At 36.2% G+C, this 27,919-nt stretch overlaps 1 protein-coding gene across 5 annotated transcripts; it reads right to left on the reverse strand.

Moving 5' to 3' along the window:
- Nucleotides 1-71: 71 nt before the first annotated feature.
- LOC111793253 (histone-lysine N-methyltransferase, H3 lysine-9 specific SUVH4) lies at nucleotides 72-27,872 on the reverse strand. 5 transcript variants are annotated; one of them, XM_023675046.2, is made up of 17 exons: nucleotides 27,721-27,872; nucleotides 27,056-27,604; nucleotides 26,881-26,946; nucleotides 24,202-24,267; nucleotides 19,613-19,667; nucleotides 16,423-16,532; nucleotides 7,915-8,088; nucleotides 6,861-6,959; nucleotides 5,320-5,418; nucleotides 4,658-4,707; nucleotides 4,459-4,547; nucleotides 3,869-4,028; nucleotides 3,669-3,774; nucleotides 3,378-3,560; nucleotides 2,201-2,437; nucleotides 376-521; nucleotides 72-238 (listed from the first exon to the last, which is right to left on the reverse strand). In XM_023675046.2, exons 2-16 carry the CDS (start codon nucleotides 27,578-27,580, stop codon nucleotides 408-410), a joined length of 2,133 nt encoding a protein of 710 aa, XP_023530814.1. In that variant the 5' UTR covers nucleotides 27,581-27,604; nucleotides 27,721-27,872; the 3' UTR covers nucleotides 72-238; nucleotides 376-407. The 5 variants fall into 5 exon arrangements, with proteins under 5 accessions (XP_023530814.1, XP_023530816.1, XP_023530815.1 ...); XM_023675048.2 differs by having other exon boundaries at nucleotides 72-521; nucleotides 24,202-24,264; XM_023675047.2 differs by having other exon boundaries at nucleotides 72-521; nucleotides 27,719-27,868.
- Between the last annotated feature and the right edge of the window lie 47 nt (nucleotides 27,873-27,919).

Raw genomic sequence — 27,919 nt, forward strand, 5'->3', positions numbered from 1 at the left:
AGATCAAATTAAACCTCTTAATACTTAATACTTCGAGATAGATAGAAACTTTTTGTGCAGCTCAATGATGATTCAGCTAAGATCGATAAACATTATATTAGAAATGTCCAAGACAGATTGGTGTAACGTATTTCAACTTCACTAATTTCACCTTAAAAAATGTATGTACAACTTTTCTCGACGAGTAAAATCAAAATATAGTTTTGAGGGGCGGGTCGATGTGGACGTATAGATGTACCTAGAAATGGGAGAGCAGATATGAACAAGGTGAAGTGAGTTTGATGATGGAATAGGGGATGAGAAGAAGCTGAAAAGATTGATTCTTGAGGCAAAAATTTTTAAAAACAAACGAACAAAAAAGGATAGGGAGGTTACAGTGGTGATAATGTTGAAGGCCGTCCTATAGACTAAAACAGGCGTTTCCTACACTCGGTTGCACCACAGAAGCAAGGCATCTGTTTTATCTTCCCATCTGAACCATACACGCTATCAAGTGCATAGCCATAGTCGTAAGTCAGTTCCTGCAATTAAGTAACAAAGGTTTGATATTCTAAATTTTTTCATCAGAAGGCAAATAGCCACACAAAAAAAAAAAAAAAAATACACACGCACACTATATATATATATATATATATATATATATATATATATATATATATATATATATATATATATATATATATATATATATATATATGACGACTATGTTAGGAATCACGACACTCCATAATGATATGATCTCGTCCACTTTGAGCATAAGTTCTTATGGCCTTGCTTTGGGCTTCCCCAAAATGCCTCATACCAATGGAGATGTATTCCTTACTTATAAACCCATGATCATTCCCTAAATTAGCCAATGTGGGACTCTCTCCCAACAGTTCTCAACAATCCTCTCCTCGAACAAAGTACACTATAGAGTCTCTCATGAGGCCTATGGAGCTCTCAAACAACCTCCTCTTAATCGAGGCTCAACTCCTTCTCTAGAGTCCTCGAACAAAGTACACCCTTTGTCCAAAACTTGAGTCACTTTTAACTACACCTTCGAGGCTCACAATTTCTTTGTTCGACATTTGAGGCTTCTATTGACATGGCTAAGTTAAGGGCATGACTCTAATACCATGTTAGGAATCACTCTCCACAATGGTATGATATTGTCCCCTTTGAGCATAAGCTCTCATCGCTTTGCTTTGGGCTCCCCAAAAGGTCTCATACCAATAGAAATGTATTCCTTACTTATAAACTCAGGATCATTCCCTAAATTAGCCATCAGACTATACATATAATACATATTATAATACCATCATCATACATATTATAATACCCTCATCAAGTTGGAGAAAATATGTCAACCATGCTCAGCTTGGTGCATTGAGAATTTAAGACTATACATATTATAATACCCTCGTCCAAGCATTGAGAATTTAAGACTATACATATTATAATACCCTCGTCAAGTTGGAGAAAATATGTCAACCATGCTTGGTGTATTGAGAATTTATCTTTGCTCCACTTAAGACTTTGGTAAGAATATCTCTCAGTTGTCTCCATTCACATCAACACGTAGTGTTGAGTTTATTATTTAATAAGAGGGATGTTTAGGTTGAAAAATTACAACCCAAACAATTGGGTTGAGTATAAAAATGCCCCGACTCAACCAGATCCAACCCACAAACCTCACTAATTTTGACCTGCCCACATTTATGACCAAAAAAGGTCAAATACGAGTATCTCATCTAACTAGGCTGCTTAAATAAGATCGAGTGGTCAATCTTTCACAGAAATTTAACTTCAAGTTAGCAAGTCTCTTTCGCGCCTTCTCAATTGCGGGACTCAAAAAAAGGAAGAGCTCTCAGATTATGACTATGAGGGATGCTTAAATAGCTCACCAACACACTTTATCTGGATCACAATTTAAACCCAAAATTTTGCAATTTTGGGTATAGATATTAAGCCCCCGACAAGAACTCAAAGAAAGTTAAGATGTGGTTCAAGATGAGGACAAACTCCTTGTCGAAACAAATGAAGATAGTATCATAGACAAATTAAAGATGAGAGAGGAGCTCTATTTTTCCTAATTTTCAATCATACTGCTACCTACCACTCTCAATAAATAAAAATGATCTCCTCCAAACAAATTTTGGAAATATTAACACGCATTAAAATTTGGAAGCAAGAGCAAGAAACAGACAAGTCAAAAAACCTGGAGGGGTGGTATGTTTTCTGCGGCAAATAATACCACTCGAGCAAGTTTGATGTCATGGTGTGAGCTCAATACACATTGGACAAAAAGATTCGGTTCACAACTATGATTGATAAACCTTGCAATATTTCCAGTGGAACAAGCATCAACGCAGAACTCTGGCACACTTTCAGATCTTTGATCATCTATTCCATCAACAGAATTGTTTGCTGGTAAAGATGCATCTCTTGAACGCCTCTACAAGAACAGAAAAAATAAAACATGTTTGAATATCATGGTAATAAAAGAGAGACAAACTGAAAATAGAATTTTAGAGATTTGTATGAACATTTCAACATTCAATTTCAATTTATCCAATAATGGTCTCAATCTATTTGTTCTTCTCGGACCACTTATCTACCCCTTCCTATCCAAACAAATTTAGAGGTTGCTTTACTTGCATAAGACAAAAGAACCTTAGATTTTCCTTTGAAGTAAGGAGGAATAAGAAGGGTATAAATAATTCGAGGCACAATACTGGGAAGGGTGTATATTATCCCAAATATTTGAAAAAGCCTCCACCAAATTTGCAGGATAAAAGAGCATTCCCATAACAGATAAAAGTTTTTGTAGCTCAAGCCCATCGCAGATATTGTCCTTTTTGGGCTTTCCCTTTCGAGCTTTCCCTCAAGATTTTTAAAACGCGTCAGCCAGGGGGAGGTTTCCATTGATGTGCGATCTCACAATCTACCCAAACACGTTTTAAAAACTTTGAGGGAAAGCTCAAAAGGGAAAGTCTAAAGAGGACAATATCTGCTAGTCTGAGATGGAAGATCCTCTTTCTTCTCCCTTATTTGAAGACAATGGTCAAGGACGAAAACGAATCTCTCACCTTTGTCCCATATGAAAGGAGTCACAGTGGACAAAAATGAGAATTCTAACAGATTTTTAATTGATTGTCGTGTTATTATTGCAAATGAGATAAGCAAAAATATTCAAGCAAACTCCATGCACAGAACCCCTATCCCACCTTCATATTTTTAAATAGACAATTCTTCAACAATGTAGAATTATTTTAAAAGGCACAATAATGCAGATGGGGATTCATCCTCATTCCTTCCCATTTCTAAAAATATATGCTTTGTCAAAGATTTTATTCTCGTGAAAAAAAGTTCATCTAAGGCATCTTGCATGGTACCATTCGTCCACCGAAGCCTCTAATTGTTTGCAAGCAATCGATGTCGAAGATATAATTATTCTCAGATACGTGATCAAGATCATCTGTCCTTGAAAGTATTCCTGTGTATTCACAAACAGGTGCACCAGAAGGTATAAAATCCCATGACCTTACAGCCCATCCTTTCTTTGGTGTTCGAAAAACCTGCTCACAAAAGATACAATATTTGATTTAAATCATTTAAAATCTGACTCACTGATCATAATTGGAAAGAAAAATTAGGAATATTGTAACTAGATGCAACATCCGAACCTCAAGACGATATTTGATACCCCTCTGTGAAGTTCGATTCACACAACCAGGACCACAACCACAATTCGGACCGCATTCGTAAACTACATCCTTGGCTTCTATAAGTCTAACATTATAAGAACTCACCCTCAGATTCATGATAAAAATATCCAAGCTAGAGAGATTTCAATATATCTGATCAAGATTTAATGGATCCAGACCTTCCACCATCACGATGCACATATGGGAAGTCTAATCCATTAAGCTTAGCACATGAACAAGTCCTTGAAGATATGCATGATCCACTACAGTCACATCCATTAGCATTTGAAGGAAGTTTCACACCGTGTCCAACTTTAATAGATTTACAATAAGTGAAACCTGAAATCATTCAAGAGCAAACATTCAGAATAGAAATTGTCCCAACACTTGAAGCATGCAGAAAACTTAATGGGAGATTCGAATGCATATTTTCATGATATGGTAGAAATCAAATATGCCAAAGAATAATATCAAACATCCTTTATTAACTGTTGAACACCAAAAGTTCTTGAATGAAAAAAAAATATATAAGGCCAAATATAAGGATGAAAAAAATATTATATTCAGACATCATATTTTCGTCATTGTGTCATACAAAACTTCAAATGAAAAAATTTTAAAGGACCCAGCCTAGGCAGAGAACAGGCACATGAAAAAACTTCAAATGTACCAGACAAAGTATCAATCTACTACAAAAGTATCCAAACCAAGTGTAAGACATTGATCAAACAACATAGTGAGATCAAATAAAATTTGTTGTTTTACTTGCCTGTAGGTGCAACCGGTGGATCGTCAACCAAATTGGTAGCTGGAATTGGAATATCCTCTTGACTCCCAGTGATATCCTCACACACCAACCTAAGGACAATTTAAATTTAAACAAAAACGCACAGAAAAGGATCCTTACATTTTAAAAATACCCTGAAGTGTAATGTCTTAGCATCTTTATCAGCTATTTAAGTTCGTACCCACGTATTTCTGAAACTGACTTGGGAACTCGACCATAAACAAATTGAACCTGTCACAAGAGCACAGACCGAAAAATATCTCACCTCTATTCAGTAAACATATGTTCAATAAATCGCATTAGGAAATCTCAATCTTGCATTAACCTAGACAATTAAATTAGGGAAAAAGAAATGTACGCTGTGACAACAGAAAAGGAAATCAAACAAATAGGCCGAGGAAAGAGAAAATGGTGAGTAAAATAGCTAAATGTGATTCTAAGTAGCTTTATTGAGATCATAAGTGAATTGCACAAAGGCTTCTAATTCGACAACAAAGATCATGATTAGTTAGAATAGAAGTTGCCAAATGTAATGAAATTTCAACATTCTTCGCTATGGTTTGGGTTGACAGATAGGTAAGGAGTAAGCATGATAGCAATTTGAGTTTTTCTAATAGAAACAGGGGGACGTTTCATTGGAGGAAAATGGAAGGATAAAAACTATCTACATGGGAAAAAGGGTCCGAACCAAAGGAGTTTCTACTTGAACTCCGCTTGATATAATTCAAATATGGAGCTAATTGCAAAAGATAAAGAATGCACCTTACGGAAGTAGAATTGTAACATAACAAGTCATAAAAATTCTTCAAAACAAGACTACTATTAAATAAGAGAAGTATAGACCTGGTTCGTCGTCAACAATGACTGTCCTTCAATCCGCCTAAGACGAAATTTAAACACAGTAAACCCAGAAATACCTTTTTCTGCCCAATACTGTATAACCTGTGAAATACGAAGTACTGCATCAATTGAATAATAAACATATCTACATGTCATAAGAAGATTAAAATAATGTTTTCTAATAAGAAACAAGTGAATGCATTATAAACACACAAAAAAGGTCAACAGCCTAGGGTGCGAGGTAGAGATAAGAAGCATTAAAATAACTTGCATCAACAGAATTCCATAATATCCACTCCAGTAAATCCAATATAACAATCTAAAAATTGCATTTACTTTTTATTCATAGCCGAAATTTCATTAAGAAAAAAATGAAGGAATACAAGGGCATGCGAAAAGAAAATCTACAAAAAAGGAAGCAATCTACAAAGAGAGCCTCCAATCTGGTAAAATGAGTCCTAATAGATAATTACAAAGGGTTTTACCACAAAAACTCATAGAGAACTTGTGGTGAACAGAGAAATGTACTAGAGACTAGTAGGAAGGCTTATATATCTATCTCACACTCATCTAGAAATATTTACTCAGCGAGTGTAATTAGCCAATTCATTCATGATCCGCGCGAGCCTCACCTTCAAGCAACATATAGAGTATTATGTTACCTAAAAGGAACTTCAGGAAAAAGAATTTTATTCAAACGGAACAACCCTTGCATTAGAAGCTTACACCAACGCTGACTATGCTGGATCAATAGCAGACAAAAGATCTACTATGGGTGGAAAAGTAAAAAGCAAAATGTGGTGGCTAGATCACCTGCCAAATCAAAATTTCGAGCGATTGCACAAGGGCTATGTGAACTTCTATGTTTAAAGATAATCCTAACCAGTTAAAGGAGATGAACCGCTAAAGTTGTACTTTGACAACAAATCAGCTATCAATATTGCACATAACTATGTCCAACACGATAGGACAAAACATATTGAAATTGGTCGATATTTTGTCAAGGAGAAATCAGCTATCAGTATGCGTTCGTTTTGTGCATAACAGCTACAACAAGCAAATATACTAACAAAAAGACTAAAAAGTTTAGTGTTTCATGAGTTAGTACTCAAGCTAGAAATGGATGATATCTATTCCTCAACTCGAGGGAGAATGTTGAAAGAATGACCTTCATTTAAGAAATATCGGTATAATTCCTAGCCTTAAATTAGGAGATATTATATCTAATCCCACTAAATAAGAGAATTAGTTGACCTCCCTAATTTATCCGTATTGCTACCTAGTATTTAAGGATTTGATTTATCGTTGCCTAGGATCTAGGGATTTATTCAAATTTATTGTTACCTAGAATTTAGGAATTTAGATAGTCCTGTATTATAAAAGGGCATATGAACCTCTCTAGAAGTTAATATGTAAATCAAGCAAGATAATTTATACTTGCAACAATACATCTATGTCATGTGACTATTGAACAAACGAAAAAAAAAACCCCAAAATATTTCTTTTATAAAAAATCCCCAAAATATTTCTTTTGAAAAAAATACCTTGTACAAGCCATCATATGTGTAAAGTTTCCCACAGTAACTACTTGCAGATTCATGCCCCCGGAGCACTCTAACTGGGACAGCTTGCTCAATACAGTTCTGGATTAGTGGAGAACCAGTCAGACAAAGAACTAAACTTCGAACTAACCAAATTTTAAAGCAAATGCAACAGAAATTTTTTTCACTATAATCAAATGTGTAGATTGGGGAACAAAGTTAGAAAAGTAGTCTTCATGGAGGACATCAAAAACAACAAAATAATATATAAAATATATTTTTTTAAGATTCCTAATTGCAGTCCCACTCTAGACTACCTTAAGCAGCAAAAAGGACAACAAACTTCCAGAGGATTAAATCAGACAATAAAAGATTATGACAATGAAAGGATCTGAGGAATAGTTGAGTAAAAAATTATAATTAGGAAAAGCAAGAGTCAAAAGAAAAAAAGCCACAATGCGAACATCTTTTAGAATATCCAACACTGAAGAAAACAACTTTTTTCATAAAAAAAATAACACTTTCAGACGAAAATTTTCAACTCAACAGAGAAGCTGAGAAAAAGATCACCATCATTCAAAGATGTATAAAATATAAATTCAAGGAAAGAGAGATTTGGGAGAAGAGGTTTTAGCCAAAATATTTTCAAAAAGTAAAATTTTCATCCCATTCTCAAAAAACATATTCACAAACAGACTTAATGACTTTAGGTATACACATTCTCAAGAACTGTAGATAAACGTTTTAATGATGTTAGTTCAACTCAAACCTATAATTTTGAACTCCAAAATTCTTTCCAAAAAAAAAAAAAATTCAAAGAAAACTCTATTAGCAACTCCCTTTTAGTATCTTTCCAAATAAACCAATCCCCAGTTCTGCAACCTTTGTTTTGTAACTTGTAACAATTTACCATTTGATCAAATATACTTTTCACCTTCCTCTGAAATCATAAGAAAAACTACGTAATCCATAGATTTCATTTACTATCTGGACCAATTCAGGTTACACAAGATCAAAGGCCAAGAGAGTTATATCTAAAAAAACCTGAGGTACACACCTTCAGAGCCAAATTACCACGTTCCATTACTTGATCCCGGATCTGACGCTTATTGCCAGTTAAATCTTGCCCACCTTGACCAGTGTAAACAACGTCCTCAGCATTATCCAAGTCATCCTCATACATGCCCGACAAAACTATGGACACCGCAACTGGGAAGGAGTAATTACTATACTGCATTTATTTAAAAAAGCACCTAAGAAACTGTCATGAATAATCATCCAAATAAGAGGTCCTAATCCTAGTGGAAAACCTTACTCTGAAGTCAGCCAATTAATATTTTAGACATTAGAACGTAAGGGATATTAGATAATTAGAACGTATAAAAGAGACAAAAACAAAAATTAAATGATCGCCTTTGTTTCAAATATCTTGCACTAATTTTCATCTTTATATTTAGTCCTTTCTCCTTGCACATTTATATGACAGTTCTAAATGATTTTGGGCCTGTTTGTGTCGGGTTCCTTTCCACATAAAAAGACATCACCTTATATTTCTTTTGTGATCGTTTTTTTAAGGAAAAAGTCAGAAGTCATATAAATTTGGTTATAAAACAATGAAGAAAACATTTGTTCTGAATGTATAAAATAATGAAGAAACATTTGCCCTAGTTGCAAGGATGAACACTGTAAGAATATTGTTATCCTTCGCTGCCAACCTAAATTGGTAGCTCACACAGTATGATGCAAAAGATGAGGAAATCTACATGGACATTCCTCTAGGATTTGAAAACACAAAAGTAAGTATGAAAATTGAGAAAGACCTTGTACGGACTAAAACAATCATCAAATGTGTGGTTTGGAAGATTCACAAAGGTAATGAAAGACTATGGATATAAGCAAAGTCAAGGAGATCACTCTTCTTTATCAAGCACTTAGAAACAAGGGGAGTTATAATGCTTCTAGTGCATGTCGATGACATCATAGTCATTAGAGATAATGAAAAAGAAAAAATTGTTGGAAAGAGGGATAGTGAAGAGATAAGAATAGATGAATGCTGCGATGCTTTATTATTGTCTACTGACTCAATGCTTAGAGGCTTACACAATTCCAGTATTTATAGCTTATACACTGGACCAGAAATAGTAAATCATCGAAATCTAGAAAGAATTTAAATCTACTAACAATCTCCTAAAAATCTCATAGTTTGAATATTTGAATCATATCTCTACTACTCTGAATCATATCTTCATTTTGAATCATATCTCAAGACTCCCCCTTGATTCAAAGTTGCAAATGCCAAGTAATCGTCTGAAGTAGCAAAACTTTTCTTTTGACAAAGCCTTGGTAAGTATGTCTGCTAGCTGTTCATCGGTGTTACAATATTCCAAGACAATTTCTTCGTCTGCAACAAGATCACGAATATAGTGATGTCGAAGTTCAATATGTTTTGTTCTACTGTGAAACGCTGGGTTCTTTGTCATAGAAATAGTTGCTTTATTATCACAAAATATCTTTGTTGCCCCTTTTTGCTCTTGTTGAAGATCAGCTAACATTCTTCTTAGCCAAATGGCTTGACACGCTGCTGAAGTTGCTGTAACATATTCTGCTTCTGATGTTGACAACGCCACTGTTGCTTGTTTCTTTGAGCTCCAAGTGATCGCTCCTAACCCTAAAGTGAAAACATTGGCTGAAATGCTTCGTCTATCATCTAATGATCCTGCCCAATCACTATCAGTGAATCCATATAGTTTGAAATTAGAGGATTTAGAATACCAAATTCCATACTCCATAGTTCCGGCAATGTAACGTAAGACTCTTTTTGCTGCTCCATAATGAACCTTTGAAGGATGTTGCATAAACTTAGAAATAATACCAACAGGAAATGCAATGTCGGGTCGTGTGTGAGTTAAGTAAATCAGTCCGCCAACCAAGCTCCTGAACCTTCTAGCATCTGTCATTTCTGCTCCATCATCATGTTGTAATTTCTCATTAATATTCATAGGTGTAGCTGCAGGCTTACAATTAAGTATACCAAATTTACTCATAATATCTTTGGCATATTTTCTTTGTGAAATAAAAATTCCATCTTCAACTTGATATACTTCAAGACCAAGAAAATAGTGCAATAGACCCATATCTGACATCTCAAATTCACTCCTCATTTGAGACTTAAATTTATCCAAAAGAGAGTTAGAAGAGCTAGTGTAAATAATATCGTCAACATAGAGGCAAATAATGATAAAATCACTTTTACCTTCCTTCTTCACATATAAAGTAGGCTCATTCTCACTTCTCATGTATCCTTTCTTTTGAAAATACCCATCAATCTTGTTGTACCAAGCTCGAGGGGCCTGCTTTAATCCGTATAGTGCCTTTCTCAACTTGTATACCTTTGTTTCTTTGTCCTTCTTTATGAATCCTTCTGGTTGTGCTACATAAACCTCTTCTTGTAAATCTCCGTTAAGAAATGCTGACTTAACATCAAACTGATAAACTGGCCACCGCAATTCTGCTGCTAATGCTAGAATAGTTCTTACAGTTTCAAAACGAGCTACTGGAGAAAAAGTTTCTTCAAAATCTATACCTTGTTGTTGTGCATACCCTTTTGCTACAAGACGGGCCTTATGCTTTTGTATGCTTCCATCTGGTGCATATTTTGTCTTGAACACCCATTTCAAATTGATTGCATTTTTTTCGTTTGGTAAGTCAACCATCTCCCATGTTCCATTTTTCTCAATGGACTGCATCTCTTCTACCATAATGTTGAGTCATCTTTCGTGCTAGCAGCAAGAGCAAAATCCTCCATGTTAGAAATATCAAGTGGAAACATCTTATTTGAAGTCATGGCAATTTGAACTTTATGACCTGATTTTTTATGTGTAATGACACATGTGTTGTCATCAAATAGAACTGAATGTCCTCTAGTCATCAATTGTCCAACACTCAATAAATTATACCCTAAATCAGGTACAAATTGAACATTATCTAATTGTTTTATCTTACCATGACTGGTTTCGACTTTCACCGTACCTTTTCCCTCAACTTGCATCTCTTTTGTGTTTCCAAGTTGCACCTTAATTTTTTGTGTCTCATCAAGCTCTTTGAATAAGGATTTGGTGCCTGTCATATGGTTCGAGCATCCACTATCAACAAACCATAAGTCACCTTTTCTTGGATTAGTATCCATGCACGCCATAAGCAGCTTTTCTTCTTCTTCTTCATTCTCTGCTGCAAAATTCATTTGTTTTTTTTTATACCAACAATCAGATTTTGTGTGCCCATACCTTCTGCAATAGTAACATTGTATGACATTCCTTTGTTCATTGAATTGTCTCTGTCTATCACTTCTCCATCTACCCTTGTTATCACGACCACCATGGAAGCTGCGAAATCCTCCTCTTCCACGACTTCTACCTGCTAAATGAATATTTTCTCTTTCGTTGTTTTCGTTGTTGGTTGTCTCCTTCACTTGTAGTGCCTTTTCTTCGTTCCTTTCTGATGCTCTGTTGATTCTTGCCTCATGAGCCTGAAGCGAGCCCATCAATTCATCAACGGAGAGTATGGATAGATCATTAGCTTCTTCTATGGCAGCCACCACATGGTCAAACTTTGAAGTTAAGCTTCTCAACACCTTTGCAACAATTGTTTCGTCTGAAATTTTCTCTCCATAGGTGCGCATCTGACTGACTATTGCCATTGTTCTGGACAAAAAATCAGCAATTGATTCGCCATTCGTCATGAGCAGAGTTTCAAAATCACGTCTTAGAGATTGCAATTTCACTCTTATGACTTTTGAATCTCCCTGAAACTCTTTCTGCAGAATTGACCATGCTTGCTTTGATGTGATTGCTGCTGCAATTCGTGAAAAGATAGTCTCATGAACTGCTTGCTGAATAATGAATAAAGCCTTGGCATCGTTTTTCTTGGTTTCTCTTAGTCTCTCCTTTTCTTCTATTGTGGGTTCTAATAGATCAACAAACCCGTGCTCCACCAAGTCCCATAGCTCCTACGATCTGAGCAAGGTCTTCATCTTGATGCTCCACCACTCATATTTCTCACCATTAAAGATTGGTAACAACGGTGCAGAGGAAGAAAAACCAGCTACTGCCATTTTTGTTTTGTGAAAGAAAATAATCACTCGCCCTCGTGTCGAACGAACTTGGCTCTGATACCAAAATTGTTGGAAAGAGGGATAGTGAAGAGATAAGAATAGATGAATGCTGCGATGCTTTATTATTGTCTACTGACTCAATGCTTAGAGGCTTACACAATTCCAGTATTTATAGCTTATACACTGGACCAGAAATAGTAAATCATCGAAATCTAGAAAGAATTTAAATCTACTAACAATCTCCTAAAAATCTCATAGTTTGAATATTTGAATCATATCTCTACTACTCTGAATCATATCTTCATTTTGAATCATATCTCAACAAAAATTGATCTTAGAAGGAAATTAATGAAAGAATTTGAGATCAAAAACATGGAAGACTAAAGTACTTCCTCGGCTTTGAAGTAGCTATTCAGCTTAGGACATTTTCGAATCACAACAAAAATATGTGATGAATTTATTGATTGGAGGGAAAAGCGAATGTAAACCTACCAACACCGATGGATCCACATTAGAAATTGGGGGAGTCAAAAGAACCTGTAGTTAACGTAGAAATGTACTAGAAGCTAGTGGGGAGACTTGTATATCTAACTTACACTAGACTAGACATCGGATAGTAAGTGAAATTAGCCAATTCATGCATGATCCACAAAAACCTCACCTTCAAGCAGCATATAGAGTGTTACGTTACCTAAAAGGAACTTCAAGAAAAGGAATTTTGTTCAAATGGAACAATTCCTTTGCATTGGAAGCTTACATTGACGCTGATTATGTTGGACCAATTGTTGACCGCAGATCTATTGCGGGGTATTGTACTTTTGTTGGAGGTAATTTAGTAATAAGAAAAATGTGGTGGCTAGATCATCTGTCAGATCAAAAAATTTCAAGCTATTACACAATGGTTCTATGGACTCTTATGGTTGAAGATGATCTTTGATGATTTATAAATTAAGGGAGAAGATCTAATAAAGTTGTACTATGACAAAAATAAAACCAACGATCAATATTGCACATAATCCTATCCAACATGATAAAACAAAGCATATTGAAATTGATTGACATATTATCAAGGAAAAATTGGAGAAAGGAATGGTATGTGTTAGTTATGTACCCCATAGATTCAACTAGAAGATATATTAAAAAAAAAAACTTCACAACTCAATGTTTCATGAGTTGCATCAAAGCTAGAAATGGATGATATCTGCTCCTGAACTTGAGAGGGAGTGTTGAAGGAATGGTCTTGATTTAAGAAATATTTGTGTAATTAAGAGATATTTAGGTAATCCCTTTAAATAAAGAAAATATTACCTAATATCTAGGAGTTTATTTAAATGTATTCTTAACTAATTTAGGGATTTAGCTAGATTTAATTTTACCTAGTATCTATGAATATTTTTTAAGTCTTTCTGTATTATAAAAGGAACATGTATCTCTTTGAAAATAAATGAAGAATTGAGAGAAAGGTAGTTTATACTTGAAACAGTTTTGAAGGGACGCTAGGTTTTAGACCCCTGATGCTTCCAGGGGTTTCTCTAACAACTCTTTTTTCCATTTGTTGTATGTCTCTTCTCCACCCCAAACTACGATCGCTTTCTCCTCTTAAAAGGTACAAAAAAATTGTGTGGCTGGTTTTACATGGGAGAGTCAACTCTTTTGGGCTCGTGTTCAAAGAAACCCTTCCTTTATGTTGTTTCCGTAGTGGTGTATTCTTTGCAAATGTCAGGCTAAGGATCTCGATCATTTGTTGTGGTATTGCCAGTTTTCTCAGTCTCCTTGGGTTTGGTGGTGGAATTAGTTTGGATTACGTTTGGCTTAGAACAGAGACTTTTTTGCTTTGGTGGAGAATGTGCTTCTGGATTCACCATTTTGCTTTAAGGGCAAAATCTTGTGGCATGCAAGTTTCTTTGCCATTTTGTCGGATATGGCTTGAGCCGGAATAACAGGGTTTTTAGAGAGGTTGAGAGGTCTTGTGATGAAGTGTGGGAGGTGGTGAGGTTTAGGCTTCAATTAATCTTAATTTGATTTTGTTGGTTTGGAGTGCCTTCCTATCGTTAATTCTTGGACTCTAGGTCGTTGTTGGGCTTGTTTTTTATGTCTTTGTTTTTCTTTCATATTTCTCAATGAAAGCTCAATTTCTTACCAAAAAAACAAAAATTAATCCTGCATGATATGACAAAGCATATTAAAATTGGCAAACATTCAATAAACAAAAAGACATCATTTTCAAACAATAGAGCAAGCTACTAATGCACTAAATAATAGGAATGCAGAAAACACCTATAAGATTTTAATGTGACACCAAGGCTACCATCTCTATAGCTCAAATCCAATCCTACATGATAAGACAATACATATTAAAGTTTGCAAATATTCCATAAATGAGAAGATCGATGCATGCATATCCTTCATTTTCCAACAAGGTACTGATGCATCAAATGATTACCAGAAGGGGACAAGTTGGCTACGAAATACCACTTTCAACTAACTTCAAAGGAATGTTCAATTTCCTTTATTTTAGTTTACCTTCTATTTCTTGCAAATCTTAGTTTCTTCAAGGTTTTTTTCCTCCGTAGGAGGATTTTGTATTTTCTTCATATAAAAGAGATTTAATTTCAATTTTCTATACAAAATCATGTGCTCTTGACCTACCCCCACACCCTACATCAAAAAGTCCCTTACTACTACTTTGTTCGCACAAATAGCTTGTTTTTATTTAAGAAAACTGACATAACCTATCATCCAAAATCAAGGAGTTGTGAGTAATGATTTCAAATACACAATTTTTTCACCTTTACAAGCCATCCATCATAATTGTTAATAATAATTTATAAAACAAAATCGCAATTGGTTAGATGGGATATAGTTTTTTTTATAAAAAAAAAAAAAAAAAAGAAAAAAACTGAGCTTTCATTAGAGAAATGAAAAGATATATAGGGCATATAAAAGACAAGCCCACCAAAAAATAACAATTATGGTTTCATTTCCACATTAGAGAGGGGGTTTAGGACTTGATCGAAGAAACAGAAATTAAGTGCATCTATCAATTATTTGAGAGGATACGGTGTGAAGTGGGAAAAAAATTTGTTAGCCAAGAGAGAAGAAACAAGGAAGCAAACATAGTTCATCTTAATCACACTTCAAAGAGATAAAAACAAATTAAAGCAAATTGAAGAGGAAATTAGGAGAATGGATGCAAAACTTGATATTGGAAGGATTTATAGTTTACCACTTTTCTTAAATAATAATAGGATCAGTTCAGTAGGTTGTATAACTGTCCGTAAGTCCTTCAATTCTAAGGATATATGGTTTTGCAAATCGTATTGCTTCATATTCAAAAATGTTGGAGTTCGGCCTTCTTTTGTTTGGATCAAACTAGGTTCAAGAAGGGAAAAATAATTTATGGTCCAACAAAGTCAAATATGTCCTCTGAAATATAGATTGGCTAGGTCAAAAAGAAAGAGTGCTCACTAGTGATGGAGTCACTTCTATCCCTCTTTCACGATAAGGAACTTATTGGCATGAACCAAGACATCTCAATCATGCAATATGAACTTCAAGGAAGATGGATTTCTTTTATTCTCACATGGTTACAAATTTTTTGTGGATGATAATTTAGAGTTATGGTATTTCATTAATGTATTTTAAGACTTTCTATTTACTTTAAAGTTACATTTACATAGTGGCTAATAATGGTCATAAAGTATGAAAGTTACCACTCTTGGAATGCGGAAGGTTAAGGGTTTTTATTTTGAGACTATATAAAGCCATGTATGTTGTAATTATAAAGTAGACTTGGAATTGAAGTAAAATAAGCATTTGTGTTTTCCTTTAGCCAATGGCTATGTTTTTTTTTTTGTAATTCTATGTAATTTAGGTTGCATGCTTAGAATCATTCAAGCTTGACATGATCGATCTTGCTTGTAGAGTGATTCGAATATCAAACAAGTGATCTTGCCTTGAAATATTCGATCAACCAGGTAATCCAAATCTTACATTAAGCATCAAGAATTTAAAGCTTTCTATATTCTTCTCACATGGCAATTACTCTGTGTTTTCTTTTTAATGTAACGACTTATTTTCATAACATTTTAGAGAGTCGTCCTCATAATGACTTAGTTTCATAGACTAGACATAGCATACTAGAATGACTTTGTTTAAATGTGCACATAAATGCATTCAAATGCTTGAATTGCTAAACACCATGCAATGTACATTTCCTTTGCAGAAAACAATGAATTTTGAGAAGCCAATATGATGTGCGTTAGAAACTTTGCCTTTTACATTTCCATATCTATAACCTGTGTAACAAACATCCCTAAATGAGTCCAAGCAAAACTATGAACAAACCTAGTGTTTCTTACTGTACGTTTACCCAATAAAATAAAATAAAATAACTCAATAATATTAATAATGCAAATTAATAGTAAAATGAAACAAATTGTAGATTCCTTTTACCATTTTGCTGTATGACATCCCCATATAATCAATTCCATTCAGCCAGTGACTGTGAAACCCAACCGCTACCATTTCAGCCCTTGAATAGAACCGGTGCCCAATACTGATGCCTGTTATAGCATGAAAATTAGCTACGTTAGTGTAAATAGCTTAGTTATAAGTCCTTCGGTTACATTGTTTTTATTGAGGAAATGACCTTGATTTAAGGGAATAAGGGAAGGGTTACATTGTTTTTATTGAGGCCAGAGGAAATGGCCTTGATTTAAGGGAATAAGGGAAGTAGTTGACCTCCCTAATTTATCTATATTGTTACCTAGTATATGGGAGATTTATTTAGATTTATTATGACCTAGTGTCTAGGATTTAGTTCCTCTATCTATATTATAAAAGGCACATATCTCTCTAAAAAAAATATAAAGAATAGCAAGATAATTCAGACATAAAGAATAGCAAGATAATTCAGACATGTAACATAGTATCAGTGTTTTTCTACTCTAGCAAATCTGATTAGAACCAAACTCTAACTCAATTGATGAAGACTCCATAGCTCAATCATCCACCATGATCAAGGTTCAGTCGGAGTCTTCATAGTTGTCAACCTCTCTTCATTCGGCACCTTCTCATCTTCCACCGCAAGCATTGCAAGTCCCACTGTTCCATACTCCACTACAAGCACCACAAATCCCATCGTTTCAACTCAAATCCCACATTTCACCCCAAGCATTGCAAGCAAAGCCCTCTGTTTCACATCTGAATTAGCCCACATCCGTAAGTATTTCACATACAGAAATAGTGGATAGCCCACTCATTCAACTTCCCACATTAAGCCTACATCCATTGTTTCACATTAAGCCCACTGTTTCACATCACAACTTTCCCTTAAATCAATCCTTCCTTCAACAGTTTATATTGTACCTTCTTTATTTTAGGGAGTAGATAGAGATTGGTATGGTGTCCTTCAACAGTTTATATTGTACCTTCTTTATTTTAGGGAGTAGATAGAGATTGGTATGGTGTTTTTCTCGTGACTCTTTATTGACTACATGGTACAAGGCACCAAGATTTTTCCTACAACCATTAGGTTTTTCTTTCAGATGAGATCTACGATTTGGAGTTCAAGTCACCTTTGAAGATAACAATTTGTCATTACCACCCGTAATAGGAACATCTTAACATTGGCCATCCGGAACCATCCAATTATTGGGGTAAGGTGCACACACTACAAAAATCTGTGTTTCACGCCACACCATCTTTAACTAGACAGTTGAAGTGTGAAAAGCACACACCTCAATAAACTCCATGGTGGTTACATGTCTCCTCCTATAGTACATTTTGAGCCATTTTTAATCTTACACGCATGTAGACATGATTTTGGCGAGCATTCATATTTCATAAGGACGGACTTAACTCCAGAACCGCATGCCCAAATTCCTTTTGGAACCCCGGCTCTTGAGGTTAAGGCCCGGGGCCCTACCCGGCCCAATTAGTTAAAAGGGCCTAAAAATAGCATGGTATATAGCTAGCAAGATCAAATAGATTATTGTGGGATTGTTCCTTTTCTAATAAGACCCTCTGATTTCGTTCTTTTTAAGAATCCAAGAAAAAGACCCTGCTGAGATTCTTATATAGTAGAGCTCAACAAAGCCGTATTAAGGAAATCCTTTATCTCCCATGGGAAAGTTAAATACCAGCCACGGCTTTGATAACTCCATAATTTGCAAGCATAAAGACTGGGAATGAATAAATGTTTACGTCATTCATCATTTTCGTTGCACATAGGGCACCAGCTTAGGGACAAAGCCAAGCAAGGCATTCTTCTCCATCATTTTCTTTGCACATAGGGCACCAGCTTAGGGACAAAGCCAAGTAAGGCATTCTTCTCTAAATGTTTTCTTTTGCCGATGACGAGCAAAAGGAAAAATTTTCACCTTTTTGGCACCTTACCTTCCAAATTTCTTGGACCAAAGTAGGATTCAGGATAACTGTTTTTCCTCGGAAATCAGATAGCAAGGATGTTGTGGAGAAGGATGCATCCACACTAGGGAGCCATCTCAAAGAATCACCTTTTACTGGGTAAGGAATAGGCTCAATTTGACCCCACTCAACAGCTTCCTTGTCCTTAAATTCCTTCTAAGATGTATATCCCAAAAACTATTTGTCGCATTCCGAACTCATTATACCAAAGCCAATTTTCATTGCAAGAGCCCATAAAGACGTGGATATCTTGAGACAAAGGGTGGGGTGGCTAGTGACCCAAGGATTAGTCCAAAATAGAGCAACACCTCCATCCCCACCTGATGAGGTTGGGGATAAGACCTTGGTGTTTGATGGTGAACTTCCATGGTCCATTAGTAAAGGAAAGAGAAGACAATTTTGTATAATTTGTTGAGCCATATTTAGCTCTTATAAGTCTCCTCCATAAAGCATTTTTCCCATGTAAGTAACGTTAAACCCATTTCTTTCATCTCTATTAGTTTCTCAAAGAGAATGGTAGTAGAGGGAAGGACTTCTGAATATCAAAATCATAAGAAAAAATTGGGAACAATGATTATCAAGTTATGCCTAAAATGTTTGAATATCAAGTCAAAACTATTAAAGAATTAAGAATTGTTGATTCAAATCATGGTGGCCACCAACCTAAGATTTAGTATCCTATAACTTACCTTGAAAACAAAGTGTGGGGGAATCAAGCGATTGTCTAGTAAGAATAATCAAGGTGTGCACAAGTGACCTAAATACTAACGGATATTATAAAAAACGAATGTTCGAATATCTAAATCCCTTCAATTTTAGTGATCTCGTGAAAAATTTACTCTAATTGTGTTTCTACTAATTTCATTAGCTTGGAGAAGAATTCTTCCTAAATAAGAACCATGCATGGTCATTGCTAGTTACTCCGATATATTTATATTATTTGTTACCTTGATTAACTTTCATTCAGACAAATAAAGTACAAAAGAGAAACCTACAAAAATAAATAGTCCAAGCAGAGGAGCTAGCCAAGGCAAATTTAAGAATGGCCCTTGTGTGTTCCAAGTAGATTTTGCCTCAAAAAAGTAACAAAAATAGTTATTCAATTCTCTAAACAGTTCACATGTGCACCACAAAGATCCCTTCTAATCCATACACCGAAAACAAGGCCAAAGAAATAGTAAAAAAGTATTAAAAAAAAATTAGGGCAAAAAACAACCTGGAATGTCGCCAATTCTTTTCTCAGGATTCAAAATTTCATTTGCCTCCATCATCTGTCAGATTTTAGAAACAAGAAAAAGGAAAAATGAGCGAGGGGACATAAAAGTAAATTAGAAACTTTCCATTATCATGCTTGCATAATTACTTTTTTAAGAAAGAAACTTTACATCACCATCCTACGCTTTACTTTCCAGACTCATAAGCCTAAGAACTTTTTGGAAGACTAGGTTCATCCATTATATCTTATCATTCTTTATCTTCTGATATCTTCAACTCACGAGATGACTCTTCAGTTGCAATGGTGTTTTCCAAAAATTAGTAATGAAACCATGCTCCATTTACTTTCAGGTAAACATTCGATGGTAAAACTAAGCGATTTGGTATAATGCAGTAAAGGCCATGCTTAACTAGATTGAGTGAAGAGGAACAAAGAATTCCAAGGACCTGCAGGACTTGGAGAATATTTGGGAGAATCCCTGATTTCTAGCTCCTAATTCGTGTAACCCTCAAAAACAATAATGGCCCTTTTTAAAATGTAGACTATAGTCCTCTTGAATTTTATTTTATTTTATTTTTTATTTTTTTTTTTTTTTATTTTTTATTTTTTTTTTTAAGAAGTGAATTTCATTGATGAGTGAAATTTTCAAGAGGGATGTATAATCCATGATGTTTACAAAAAACCTTCCCAATTTCCAATGAGGGAGGTATAACTATAGAAAGTAAAAATATTAAACAGTTTACACCAAGATATAGCTTGGTAAACAACATTGTCAAAAAGTTTTGTGTAGGTCTATGTCGTTTCTGCAAATATTCTCTGATTTCTTTCTTTCCACAGATTCCAAAAGAAAGTCATGATGAGGTTTTTCCATAATAGAGCTTTTGCGTTCTTGAAAGGGTGGTACGTTAAGGCCATATCCAAAAAATCATTTACCTCCCTAGGAAATGTGAGATGCCATCCGAATATATTAAGAATCGTTGTCCAGAAATTTTGAGTGTATGTGCATTGCATAAACAAGTGACTTTGTGATTCGTTTGCTTTCTTGCATAGTGGACACCAATTTGGAGAGAGAGTGATGTAAGGCATTCTTTTTTGAAGATTTTCACTTGTGCTGATGGCTTTATGCGCTATTTCCCAAAGGAAGAACTTCACCTTTTTTAGGTTGATGTCCTTTCCATATTGTCTTTGCTAGCGTGGGATTTATTGCTTCTACTTTTTCCCTCATGTCCATCATCAAGGATTTTGTAGAAAAGACCCCGACAACGTTGGGGAGCCAAGTTAGTGAGTCTTCTTTGTTTGACAATACCACATGGGCAAGGTCAAGGCTTAATTCGGCCCACTCCGTTGCTTCATTATCCTTTAGATTCCTACCAAGCTTCAAGTCCCAAAATTTGTTGACAACATTCCACGTTTCTTTAATCGTGGCTTTTTTGTTGTGAGAAAGTCTGTACAAAAGTGGATACTTCAAAGCTAGCGAGGTGTTTTCAATCCATGGGTTGGTCCAAAATGATGTGCTTCCCCCATTCCCCACCTTATGGCGAGTTCGGTGGGTGATGAGATTTTGATGTTTCTTTATGTACTTCCAAGGCCCTTTTGTAGAAGATGGAGGGAGGTGATCTTTGTTTGATGTAGGAGTATATTTAGCCTTTATAAGATTGCGCCATAAGGCCTTTTCTTCATGATGATATCTCCATATCCATTTGGCGAGGAGAGCTGTGTTCTTCTTCCTTATCGAGAGAAGACCGAGACCTCCTTTTTCTGTTGGGAGGTTTATAATATTCCAACGAACAAGGTGTGCACTATCTTTCCACAAGTAATTTCTGAAAAGTCTTTCTATATCCGCGGCCACTTTTTGTGGCATTTCAAATAGAGACATATAGTGGGTAGGGAGGTTGGATAATGTGGCTTGCCTTCCGCCTTTTGAAGTATAACGTGATGACCATGTTGACAACCTTCTTTCTATTTTCTCAATAATAATCTTCCAGAAGGAAAAGAATTTGTGATTTCCTTGTAGAGGTAGTCCTAGGTACATATTCGGTCATTCTCCCTTTTTACAACCATATATGCTAGCAAATTCTTCAATGATCTCTGTGCTAATATTGATGCCCATGATCTCTGTTTTTTGGAGATTGATATTTTATCTAGAGAATCCTTCGAAGGTTTTTACCGTCTCGGAAGAGGCATTCACCAAATCAGAAAAGAGGATTGTGTCATCTGCGAACTGAAGGTGGTTTATGCGGTTTATGCTCAAGCCTTCATTACCAATCTGAAAACCTTTGATCTGCCCTTCATATTCTGCCTTTGTGACTGAGACAGCCCATTACCATGATAACCAAAAATCAAGGAACACAAACATTAAATGGAAAGAGGCTCCAAACGTTTAATGATAGAGAATAAGATATATTCACCAAAGGGTTTTGAGCTATAAGCCTAATGGGATTCTTCGTCATGGCAGGAGGTCGTGTCAGCTCATTGTGTCTGGTTTCTTCCTGATTGGGATAGTTCCAAGTGAAGCTATTAAATAGTTAACAAGTTGTTAACAATTTAATTACATTTGAGGGTCAAATAGATCCTAGTCATAGAACTGGACAAGTCTCATCGTAGTAGAAGAGTTACAAGATGACTTAACCTTTACAAGGCCCTAACAGGTAAATACTAACTAATACCTTACAAATAATTCTTAAGAAACTTGACATGTGGTTCTTTTCCCAGTCCTTTCGTATTCTCTTAATATTCAGTAAACTTAACTTTATAGGGTCATTCCAAGTAATCCCTACAAGGAATTTTTAAGAAGAGTCTAGAATGATTAGTAAACTTAATTTTATAGGGTCATTCCAAGTAATCCTCCAAGTAATTGTTAAGAAGAGCCTAGAATGATTTACAATTAGCCAATGTGGAAATTTGGTCATACCAACACCACAAGGCTAAAATCTCTTTCAAGTCAAGTGAAGAAATACTTAACGGAAAAGGGTTGCTAGAAACATCAATCAAGAAGAAAATAAATGGAGCCCATAGCTCTAAAAGGGAAGAGACCTCATAGTGAGTTTTGATCGGTTGCTTGTTCACCTTTTGTATTATAAAAGGCACGTATGCCTCTCTGAAAATTGGGAAGAAATTCGAGCAAGATAATTTTGCACTTGCTAACACATACGGTGCAAGCTTGATAAATCTTCTGTAATTATTTTCTTGGTGATATTAGTGGTAATTTGATGAGATTTTTGTTGCCAATTAGCCCTTTGCAGATTTCATTATATCGATGAAATTAGATTGTTTCTCCTTTACAAAATAAATAAATAAAAAGGAAAATAAAATGCACAACCAAGGCAGAGAAATATTTGCATCAGACCTATAGAAAACACATCAATTTGGACCAAGGACAGAAATAGAAGCTTTCTACTAAGATTCTAGTGGTGATATTTCTCCATAAGGCTACAAACTACCATGGATTGGCTTTGTGTCACAATCACACTTCATTGGGATTCATGAAATGACTGTGCGACACTTACTCTCGCTCTCAAGTAAGACAGACAACTCAATTGGATCGCCACATATCTCCTAGCCTCTACCCCCGCTCTTAGAAAATGGGGTTAGAGAAAGCTCTGAAAAATATTTTAAGAAAGTAGATAATATATGCTAACACAACAACAGCCTTGAAAGCATAACCCAGGTAGGAAGATTTAACAACAAGTCGTATCCCCTTATCATACGTTATGAGACAATTTGTATTTAGCAAGTGTAGACATCCAACGTGGGGAAGAGTTGTATACCAACAATGTTACAAAGAAATAAATAACTATCCTAGAATGAAAGACGCACCAAAAAAAATCAAGGTAAAAGGTTTAAAATGGGATCGCGGCTATAGGCAACACACCGACAAACATTATCATGACACATATCAGTCAATGTAAATAACAAAGAGCTTAGAGAGAATAGATTCAAGCCATGATGTCATCTACCTAAAATTTAATATCCTACAGTTTTGGAAACTATCACCACATCGAAGCATTCAATCAACATTTGATCGTGCTTCCTCCAAAAATCTGTCCAAAGTCCTAAAAATCCTATTGTACCGAGGTCCCAAAGGATTGTAAAGAAGCTAGTCTTCCACAAAATCAAACTTCTATCATGAAAGGGCAGATGCCAAAGAACCTCCCCCACGATCAAGCTGCACTCTTTATTTCTAGCTAAACAAACATTGAACATCTGAAATCTACCATTGCAAATTGAAATCCCGAAATCCCAAATCCACCCCCCCCCCCCCCCCACAACAAAAATGATCTCTCTCTCCTCTCTCTCCTCTCCTAATCTTCTTAATTCCAACAGGAGGAATCATACCTCTGTAATGTGTTCAATACTTTTCTGTATCTTAGAGAGATAGACTATTAAGAAATGTGCAAAGATAGCTAATCAATCAAAAAAAAATCCAGCTCACTGAACTAAAACGTTAAAGGGAGATTAAGCCAAGTAACAAAATTTCATGCTAGATAACTAGTGGAATCTTCAACTGAACACTGCACAAGTTGGATAATGATTAATCAAACAACAGGAAAAAAGGTTCTAGAGGCTTGACATGTTCAATAACAACTTGCCTTTGTGATTGCCTTCAAATCTGGCCGCTTGCGTTTGCTTTTTGTGTCTTCTTCAGGAGCCGCCTTCTGTACAAATTTCAAGCAATAAGATAAATACGGAAAATCATGATGACAAAACATGTGGTAATTTGTCTTTGACGAATATTCTTTTACCGACACAAAGAGAGCCAGTTCCAAATGATCCGGAACATAGAAATGAGAGGATGATTTAAAACCCCAAAAAGAATCCAAATCCAAAGATTAATTGTAGTAAGTCCAAATTAGCTAGCTGTTTTTTTTATTAGGGAGAAAGGCTAACTAAGCCCTAGATACTAGTAACAATAAATACTGGGTAACAATAAATCTAATAAATCCAATATATCCCTAGATACTAAGTAACAATAAATCTCTACATACAAGATAACACGAACTCTAAATAAATCCCTATAAATGTAACGGTAAATCCTAGATAACAATAAGAGACTACACAAATATCTCCTAACAAGGCTAACCCTTCGACACTCCCCCTCAAGCTGAGTAATAGATATCACTCATTCTCATCTTGGATACTAACTCATGAACAATACAAATATTTCCTAACTAAGACTAATCCTTCAACACTCCCCCTCATATCATTCATTCTTAGCTTGGTTACTCAATCAAGAAGTAGTAGTTGTGAAGTTCTTTTGTCAGCACATCTATCAGTTGAAGTCGTGAAAGCACATAACTCATGCATACTATCCCTTGGAGCACTTCCACAGGTGTGCCGTTCCTTGCCTCTCTCGTGCTCACTCTTCTTGGAACACTTCTCCATGGGTGTTGCTTGCTTCTCTCGTGCTCATTCCTCTTGGAGCACTTCCAAGGACATTACTTGCCTCTCTCGTTCTCACTCCACTTGAAGTACTTCCACGGGCGTCATTTGCCTCTCTAGTGCTCACTTCTTAGAGAGAACCGATTGGTATTCGGAAGAATATCACTTGCAATGGTAATTCCCTTGATCTTCACATCTAGAAGAACATGCCTAGGGTTTATCCTATTTTGCTTGTTGTCCCGCATTGCATTCCTGGCCAATTCCATAGCCTTTGTGGCAAGGTATTTGAAGACAGCAGCTAGGTAGATCGAAGCATCAACAACAGTGCACTTTTCGTAGTGGACTTTCTTAAGGTATCTTCTAATTCATCCATTTGCGCATTGGAGTACAACCTTACAAATTTGGAGATCCTAGTGTAGTCACCCCCTTTTCTTCCTCTTGACACCCTTGGTTCCCTCAATTATTGAATACTTCAAATCTGAATCTCGTAATTTAACGTTATATGATGACGATTGGAAGAACGACTTGAGATTTTTTTGACATGATGGTGAATACACCCTTGGTTCCCTCAAATCTTGCTTGTTGGGCCTTTCTTAAAAAAATTGGATTCCCAAAAATTGATGGAACACGTGGAACTACAATAATGATCCTTAAAGAAGCACAAACTTCATGGTTTCAAACCCACTTGGGCTCCTACCTTTGTTATGCAATGGGCCACATTATTGTTGTTGTTGAATGGCGTTGTCTGATGTTGCAATAGAAATCGCAAGTGGGCTTGACAAAAGAGTTCAAGGCATCAAGTGGGAACGTGTGATGTCCCACCTTGGTTGGGGAGGAGAACAAAACACCCTTTATAAGGGTGTGGAAACCTTCCCCTAGCAAACGCGTTCTAAAGCCTTGAGGGGAAGCCCGAAAGGGAAAGCCCAAAGAGGACAATATCTGCTACCGGTGAATCTGGGCCATTACATATGGTATTAGAGCCAGACACTGGACTATGTGCCAGCGAGGAGGCTGTTCCCCAAAGGGGTAGACACGAAACGGTGTGCTAGTAAGGACGTTGAGGCCCGAAGGGGGGTGGATTTGGCGGGGGTCACATCGATTGGAGAAAGGAAAGTGTGCCAGCGAGGACGCTGGCCCCAAAGGGGGGTGGATTGTGATGTCCCACCTTGGTTGGGGAGGAGAACAAAACACCCTTTATAAGGGTGTGGAAACCTTCCCCTAGCAGACGCGTTTTAAAGCCTTGAAGGGAAGCCTGAAAGGGAAAGCTCAAAGAGGACAATATCTGCTAGCGGTGGATCTAGGCCGTTAGATAACGCAAATAGAATCAAATTTTCCAGAGTAGAAAAGGTATGATACCATGTTGCAAGTCTAAATTAGCTTTCTATTTTTCTTATTAATTTCAGAGTTACATGTTCCTTGTAGAAAGGTTAACTAAATCCTAGATATCAATAACAATAAATCCTCACAATACTAAGTACCAGTAAATCTAAATATATCAAATAAATTGCTAAATAGGTGCGTAAATCTGAATAAATCCTAAATTCTAGACAACAATAAAGGATTACACAAATATCTAGCTAATCCTTCAATACTCTCCCTCAATTTGAGTAATAGATATCATTTATTCTCAGCTTGAATACTAAATCTTCAATTTGACTATGTCCATCAAACTGACTATGCCCCTCAAACTAAGTAATGGGTATCATTCATTCTCAGCTTGAATACTAAATTTGAATACTAAATCTTTAATTTGACTATGTCCATCAAACTGACTATGCCCCTCAAACTGAGTAATGGATATCATTCATTCTCAACCTGGATACTAGATCATGAATTACACAAATATGGAAGACTTGCATGAATTATAAAAAGCTGACACACAAGCCTACCTTAGATTTTGACCCTTTGGAAGCTTTTTGAGCTACTTCAGCTTTTTTGCACCTTTGTTCCTCTTCCTTTTAGTTTAAATGAACACAAAATAACCAAAAGTTAGCTGACTATAAACTTCCATGTGCATAGATTTTGAAATAACTCCAAACGAAGTGACATTTCCAAGCGACAAACCTGTACAAAATGAAGATAGTACTTGTTGAACAACCTAAGAGTCTCCTTAACCTTGGCATGGTCACTCTTCTCAACCACATTGGCCGGACCACCTTCGTCAGCAGCTGTACTCTTTTCAAGCGCACACACTTCCATTGGCTCGCTCGCTCCACCGTCTTTAGATTTAGTGACATCGTTGGATACCGGAACAGCAACGGCCTTATCTTTAGATTTAGTGTTACGCTTACTCCTTACTGGACCGTTCTTCTTCTTCCTTTTGCTCGGACTGTCGGTTTCATCAAGGATCTCTACTCTTTGACGCACTAGGAGCTCCTTCTCAGCCAGCTGTTTTATCTGGATTCGAGCACTCGTCCTCCTCTGAGGAGAAGGAGATGGCTCCTCTGCATCTCCCTTCACTGCGGCAGCTTTAACATTCTTCCGCCCACGCGTAGCTCCTTTAGCACGCTTCGGCTTCTCCTCAGGAGTTACTGAAGAATGCAGCTCTCCATTAGTAGCAGAGCGGAGAACTCGTGACTTCACAACCATGATTCAGCTCAAAAACTCAAAAACCTGCGAGAATACACAACAGCAACGGATGAACAAAGGTAAAAGAAATTCATAAAGGTAAACAAACGAAAAAAAAAAAAACGCCATTAAAGAACAGAGAGAAGCAGGGGAATGCACACGGAAAGCGGTCATCATCGAGTTGAATGCAAGAGAAATAGAAGCTGCGAGTCAATAGGGAGAGAAGGCGAAAGGATTTAGGGATTTCAGGTGCCGCAGAAATGGCGCGAGCAGTTGTGTTGAGATGGTGGGCGCGAGGCTTCAAAAGCTAGTGCGGGGTTTTATTTATAGGTGTACGGACACTCGTCGAAAGTGAGCTAG

This window comes from Cucurbita pepo, chromosome 4 (genome assembly GCF_057944985.1).
Source record: "Cucurbita pepo subsp. pepo isolate OVF chromosome 4, ASM5794498v1, whole genome shotgun sequence".
NCBI lineage: Eukaryota > Viridiplantae > Streptophyta > Magnoliopsida > Cucurbitales > Cucurbitaceae > Cucurbita > Cucurbita pepo.